This window comes from Ruditapes philippinarum, unplaced genomic scaffold (assembly GCF_026571515.1).
Source record: "Ruditapes philippinarum isolate M1 unplaced genomic scaffold, ASM2657151v2 ctg4720_1_1_1_1, whole genome shotgun sequence".
Classification (NCBI taxonomy): domain Eukaryota; kingdom Metazoa; phylum Mollusca; class Bivalvia; order Venerida; family Veneridae; genus Ruditapes; species Ruditapes philippinarum.
The window spans coordinates 1-7,433 of record NW_026861310.1 but is presented as its reverse complement, the minus strand read 5'-3'; the positions used below and the strand labels follow the sequence as shown (position 1 = coordinate 7,433).

General features: G+C 34.7%; 1 protein-coding gene across 1 annotated transcript; it reads left to right on the top strand.

The window, feature by feature from the left end:
- Positions 1 to 5,266: 5,266 nt before the first annotated feature.
- On the top strand, positions 5,267 to 7,390 carry LOC132715202 (monocarboxylate transporter 13-like; the record flags this gene model as incomplete). The annotated part of the gene is made up of 3 exons (XM_060698191.1): positions 5,267 to 5,425; positions 6,203 to 6,379; positions 7,247 to 7,390. Coding segments are annotated over exons 1-3 (331 nt in total), but the record flags the coding sequence as incomplete, so codon positions are not given.
- Between the last annotated feature and the right edge of the window lie 43 nt (positions 7,391 to 7,433).

Below are 7,433 nucleotides of genomic sequence, written 5' to 3'. Positions count from 1 at the left end.
GTCTAGTTATATGAATGAATGGAAAAGTAAACGCTTAGGCTAAACATCATTAAATACTTACCCAATATACTTATTGTAAGCAAATAATGATTTTAAACTTTCAATTTTAGATTGTAAACCTAAATCAGTTTTGCCGTGTTCATCAAACTTTATGATAGCTAACCACCGTCTTCACACCCTCTATGTCTTCTAAGCCACGGCATCGTGATTAAGTATAGACAAAATTTTAACAACGATGCACCTAGATTTCAGGAAGCATTTTCTTGCACGCGCTTAGAATTAAAGCGAAAACTTTTACAGAAGAAAATTGAGAACTTAAATAATATATTTTTGTGCCCCCACTTTAGGGGTGGGGCATTTACATTTACCCTTGTCTGTGCGTCCGTCCTTCCTTCCGTCCATCGTTCCGTCCGTCCGTTCTCTTTTGTGTCGCACGTTGCAAAAAGTATTTGACCTAGAGTCATGAAACTGTACAGAAATGTACTTCAGCATGTGTAGTTGTGCACCTGGGTATTTTAGTGTGGATATATTTAGTATTTTTAGAGTTATTGCCCTTGACTTGGTAAAAATTTGCAATTTTCAACTTGTGTCGCATGTAACTCAAAAAGGAATGAAACTTTACAGGAATGTTGATCAGCATGTGTAGTTGTGCACTTCGGTCTTTTCGTGTTGATTTATTTAGTATTTTTAGAGTGATTGCCCTTGACTTATTAAAATTTTGCAATTTTCAAATTGTGTCGCATGTAACTCAAAAAGGATTTGACAACCTTACGTGAATGTTGCTCAGCATATGTAGTTGTGCACCTTGGGTTTCGCTTGTGGAATTATCCAGTATTTGTAGAGTTATTGCCCTTGACTTCGTAAAACCGTTTCATTATGTTGTTATTTGTTCCTGGAGTGCTTGAGTTAGAATAATCAACTTTTCAGGAATAATGATCAACAATATCATCAAATCATTTTTTTGTTAACCCTCACTTCATATAGACGTGTTTTGACGGCTTTTCGCCCCCCACCTTTTGAGGAATTACCCTATTAAGGCCCCAAACACGTTTGGGAAATGTTGCTAAAATTTCGGCGCCGCCCCTATGAAAAAGGTACATCTCGCCAAGAAAATTTTGGACTTGTGAGAGGCTAAAAATTACCCCAGGTCGATCACAAAGTAATGTGTAACAAACGCTGAAAGCCTTTGACTCTATCTCAATCCATTTAGAAGTTGCAGCACTTGAAGTTGTAGCAGTTTGAACCATAGGAACTCGAGAACAGGACCGCAGATTGCGGCGCATATTTTCGATCGTGTAACGGTTTTTGAAAACGTTTCTGCTACATCTAATATCTTTTAGTATTATCCGAGTATATGACCTCAAAAAATATATTATCAATTGAATCCAATCTTTCCTTTTAAAACTGTTGACCAGCTTTAATGGTATTATAAAAAAAAATATCGTAAATTTGACTTGATTTTTAAATTAGCAGATTATATTAAATTGAGATTAGATAATTAAAGACCACCTGCTCTCATAATATGAAAAGATATTCAAAGGTCGGACAAACAATATGTAAAACCGGTACGGATTCGGATTTATGCGCCACAATATGCGGTCCTGTTCCAGAGTTCCTATGGTTTGAACTTGTAACAGGAGGCTATTCAATGAAAACCGCCATTTTTCACAATATGCTCATGAGGGAAAGGGTTAAATTGCTTCACAAAAAGGGTACTGGCACAATAAAAAACCTTTTAAATGTTCATACGTGTTCATATGTAATAGTTATAGAATATATACACGAGGATTTTACCGGATGGTATCAGTGCATGGGGCAACAACAAGGGTCAATCAGAGGAATTTAATCGAGACGGAACGTCAAGATTAATTTCAACGATTGACCCTTTTGTCGCTCCATGCGCTTGATAATTGCTTGTTACTGCCTCTTGTGCAACAATTACTACTAAAAAAAACAAGGGTGTGGTCAGTCATTGTAATAGAACACGTTTTCATCATTGACACTGACATTTAGTGTTGGAATGAATGAAAGTTGACGAGGCATTACACGGGTGTGGTCAGTTTTACTGACTTCCGGGTGTCTGTGATCGTATCGATTTTTTTCGTAATACTCGGTTCTTAAATATTCGGGATTAAACGTCAAACAACGGCATGAAACGCTAAGAACGGGAAATAATGTTTAGGAATAAATTCAATGTACATTTTAATGAAAGCAAAATGAAATCAATTGCTTTAAACAAACATGGATTCTGTGAACCAGAGACCTACAATGTTATAAATATAAACTCAATATGAACAGAAACGTCAATAGCATAGTTTATATTGTATAGGATTTTTATTAAAAATGCAAAAAAAATATCTTGAAATTAAGACAGCCCTACTTGTGGATTCAATAGTACTCATTTATCCATATAAAATCATATTTCCAGTGTTTTAAATTACCGTTAATGAAAATTGTGCATATACAAAATGTTAACCTATCAAGTTACAGAAAGAAATGTGTTGATCTTTAAAATTTCTTTTGTTTCCTCAAATCACTGACAGAAAATATGAAATATTAATAAAGAAACCGATTTATTTATTTCACTGTCAGAAACTCAAATTCATTTTCTCCAGCGTCTGTATGTTAAAGCTCAAAATCATCCGAATCAGACATAACATGGTTCCATTATGTTCCATATAATTAATTGGATAAGTGTCTCTTGTTTTTACATTACATCAAAGTTTTGATTACATTTTCATCATGTTTGATTAAAAAGTTATTGTCAAATTTCTATATTCATTATTGCCATAATTTTTCGTCAAATGTATCACAAATGAAAACGTCCTTCGGTACTGTCAGTTCTTTTACCAGAGCCATAACCTCCATAAACACCACGGTTTGCAGCTGCCTTTGCAATATTTTCTCCGACCTGAATTCTTGCTCCATATCCGTAATCAGATGTTTTACGTTTGAAAATATCACTTCCAACACCTTCAACATAATCTGTGTTTCTTTTACCAGGACCATAAATGCCATAGAGATCACGAGTTGCAGCTGCCTTTGCGATATTTTCCCCGGCATCTATTCTTGCTCCGTATCCATAATCAGTTGTTTCACGTTTTGACATTTCTTTTTCAGTACTTTCACCTAGTTTTACAAATCCATTGTTTCGTTTTCCAGGTCCTTGAATTCCAAACAGTTCGCCTTGCGAAAGATATTTCGCCGCATTTTCAGTCGCCTGTGACCTTGATCCGTAACCAAAATCTGTTGTGATTCGCTTTGTAATTCCAAAATCATTTAACTGTTGCGCATGGTTTCTTTTTCCTGGACCATGTAAGCCAAATAATCCGGACTTGTCCCAGATTTGAGCAATGTTTTCTCCAGCACGAAGCCTGGAACCATAACCGAAATCAGTGTTTATTGGATAACCTTCTAAAAGTGAAACAGCCCGTTTGCCAGGTCCGTATTGCCCAAAAACCGATTTAAAAATGTCCAAATCATTAACCACGTCTTTTCCAGCCTGTATTCTCGATCCATATCCGTAGTCAGTATTGATTGAACGTTCATACCTTGGTAAAAACGTTCCAAATTCTTGACCGCGGGAATTTTCTAAAACAGCAAACGACAAAAGCAAGTATAACGAGAAACTGTACAACCCCATCTTTGGTTTCTGAACAACTGATGCCGTTTCAGTAAAAGAAGTAGATCTATATATACAAACTGCTTTTACAAAGGTGTAAGAGAATAAAAAAGACATACCGTAGGCCTGGCATAATGACTTTATTCGTTAATTGATATGTCTGTTTGGTGTAATTACCAATTCTAAGACTTAATAAAAACAAACGCGCTTTGTTACAGACAATTCTCAAAATATCAGCCGTATTAGAACCATAGAAACTGGCATCGTCCTTTTATAACTTAAACGCTCGGATACAGCTCCCGAAGACTTTCAGCAGTAATAATAAGATTCTGATCAATAATCAGTAATGAAAACGACTAGATTCGACTTGCATGTATTTTTATGCTGATAATAGGCATGTGAAAGTACAAATTACGAGGGCGCATGTTTAACATGTTATAGCTGTTATATAATAACAATGTACAAGAACCATGTTCAGACGTTTTTTACAAGCAAATTGGCTATATCCTTATATCTTTATTGTTTGTTTGATTCGGTTCTACGTCACCCCGCAAAGTATAGGTCATGTGGCGACGTTCCAGCTTTACTGGTGGAGAGAGACCTAAGTTGCCCTTCTATGCATTATCTCAGGCACGAACGGGCACCTGAGTAGAACGTTCCGTTATAGCTGGATAGCTTCCTCACATGAAAGAATCCAAAGTCGCCATCGGGATTCGAAACCACAACGGTGAGGGGCAAGTGGTTTGAAGTCTGGAAGTCAATCACCTTAACCACTCGGCCACGCACGACCCTTTTTGATGTTGCAAGCCGCTTTAGTAACAATTTAAATTCTAAAAATGGGATGAATTTGAGTGAAGATAACTTTGATTTATTGTTGCGCAGTAAAAATAGTTATGTTATCTATTTGATTATGTAATCACACTTGCCGCTAACATCACTTTTAGTGCTTTGATTTTATGTGTGTTATCATTCGGTATTTACACCGCTGAACATATTTTGGCTAAAGAACGCCCAACTAATTATAGAATATAAAATATTTTACAAAGATAGAATAAGTCACTGAGAAGGCTCTAGTTGAGACAGCAAGAAACAACGCTCGGAGTCGGTCTATTCACTGGCCATACTACTTCTGTGTTTACTGTATCTTTTCTGTCAAGAAGAAATTGTCAAATAATGTAAATGTAGCAGTCTTTAAACAATTATAAATGTGCAAATGTGTATAATATTCCTATTATATTTGCATATGTGCATGCTTTTAGACTTTGTGCAGCGAACTTTGAGTGTTCTTGCATATGTTGTCACTTTTTGTTATCATAATTATCATTACAGGTTACATTAGTAGTCATTATCACTATCATACATTTGCATACAAAATAACAAAATTTTCATGAATGGCATAAATTATATCGTTTATTTCCAGTTCACAATATGTTTACTTGAAATATAATATAGAGATGATTAATCCGCCCCCGACCTTAACATATATCAATTAAACGCATCTTAAACTTTAAATATAAAATGTAACCGTGAAATGTATTTTGTATTTATGCTGATTTTATATACATTTCGTTCAATTAAATAACGCGTCGCTAGCTTAACTGCGTGTGATGAAATGTGCGAAGGTGGTTATAATATATACTTACTCTAGGCAATGCAATATGTAGCTTATTGGGGTCTATTCAACTATGAAATATACAACTTTTATCCATTTTACGTTTTTTTGTGGTGTGTAAATCTCTAAAAACAAGCGACGATGAAATTGTCCCGGATATAAATGATACACGAAAATCACGATGAATGCAGGTTTGTTTACTTGTTCTTGTATTCATTTTTATATCCAAAAGTAAGAATACATAATTCAAAGGGTGTAATAGTGTTTTGTTTAATAAGAATAACTTATACATGTATATGCTATATTGATAACTATACTTATATAGAAGGATGGTTCGTACAACAGTCAATACTTCGTTAACCTAACTAAAATTTAATCATACACGATTTCAAAGTAATATGAGCCGCGTCACGACAAAACCAACATAGTGCGTTTGCGACCAGCATGAATCCAGACCAGCCTGCGCATCCACGCAGTCTGATCATGATCCATGCTGTTCGCTGTAAGTTTCACTACTTGTAATAGAGTTGGTAAGCGAACTGCATGGATCCTGATCAGACTGCGCGGTTGGTTTTGTCGTGACGCGGCTCAATTATATCTCGGGAGAAATCCTTTATTTTTGTCTTATTTGATAGAGTATGTTATGCATTCAGCATGTTCATTGAAATATATGTTTTTATATCAATTACATATACCAGTTGCCTACGAACTGTTAGTGATTTGTTTGAATCTCGGGTGGGTACTAAAGTGATTTGTTTGAATCTCGGGTGGGTACTAAAATAAGCAGATACAAATAAACTGAATCATATTAAAGAACGCCTAAAACGACAAAATTAAAAATGATCTGAATTTAGAAATATAAACATTGTCTTCATGTAAAATGTAATACATGATATAAATCATCGTGCACATTGACGAAATTCGCGATAACTAATTATAAAATTGCTTTCATTACTTCATACCTTCAGTTGACAAGAACTGGTCATGGATCGTTCTGTTTGGAGCGTTTCTTGCAAACCTCCTGGCTGGGGGTATTATATTTAGTTTTGGAATATTGTACACTGACTTTATCGACCGCCTGGAAACAGATGCTTTACCAACGGCTGTCATTGGTGGACTTGCATTCGCATGCAGTTGTTTTGTAGGTATGTATGTTATAGTTTCCACATTGAAACAATGTAATTCCATAATACAGGCAGTAATAAATAGGTGAAAATGATCTTATAATCATAATGATAATTATGTTATGAATAATGTTAATGATTACTTGTTACATTGTATAATCTTATACATACATTCCCTTTCATTACAAATGAAAGGGACTTCACTGAGTTTTTTTGACATGTCACTACTGGAAATATTTTTTCCGAGACTTGTGTAACTTTCAATGAAGGTCTAGACTAGTAACTTATGTGATCATTTTCAGGTCCTTCCCTCACTACATTTTCGCAGAATTATCATCTTTATTGTTCAAAATGACCCCAAAATGCGTTGCAACGCTTTTCACTAAAATCCGGCTAATTTTAAGACTCGCACGAAAATCGAATTTTAATTTAATTCTGAGTATTTTTCTTTTGCTAAGTTTTCCATTTTAAGTTTTTAACTTTGTATTTGTAAAATTTTCATATTTTATGTTTTTAGGCCGTTGGACCTCAGTGTATGTTAATGTATAATGAATCATATGATGAATAAATGACTTCTCGTTATAACTCAATATCAAACTATAGTCTGTATGTAATTTTTTTAAAACCTACACGTTGTCTCTAAACTTAACTTTATATCGAAAGTGTAATATTTTCGTTAAAATAACGTTGGATGAAGAATTACTACGCTTCAGTTAACTCTCTACCTGTCAATATATACGTATAGATTGTTCAAGTCTGATTAATCATGAAAGGTAAAAAAAATATTACATGACATATTTACCATGGCATATTTGTATTCAATTAAACTATTTCACGTTCACCTCAACTGATACAATGAATATACATATAGTCATATCTATTTTTCAGCACCATTTTCACGAACAATGACCTTGAAGCTAGGTTACAGATTCGTTACGGTGCTGGGTGCTGTTATAGCGTTTCTTGGTCTGTTGCTGTGCTGTTTTGCACCTTCTATACACTATTATTACGTGTTCTTTGGTGTCCTGTGTGGTGAGTATCTTTTTAAAATGATAAAAATCATCAAAAGACCGGC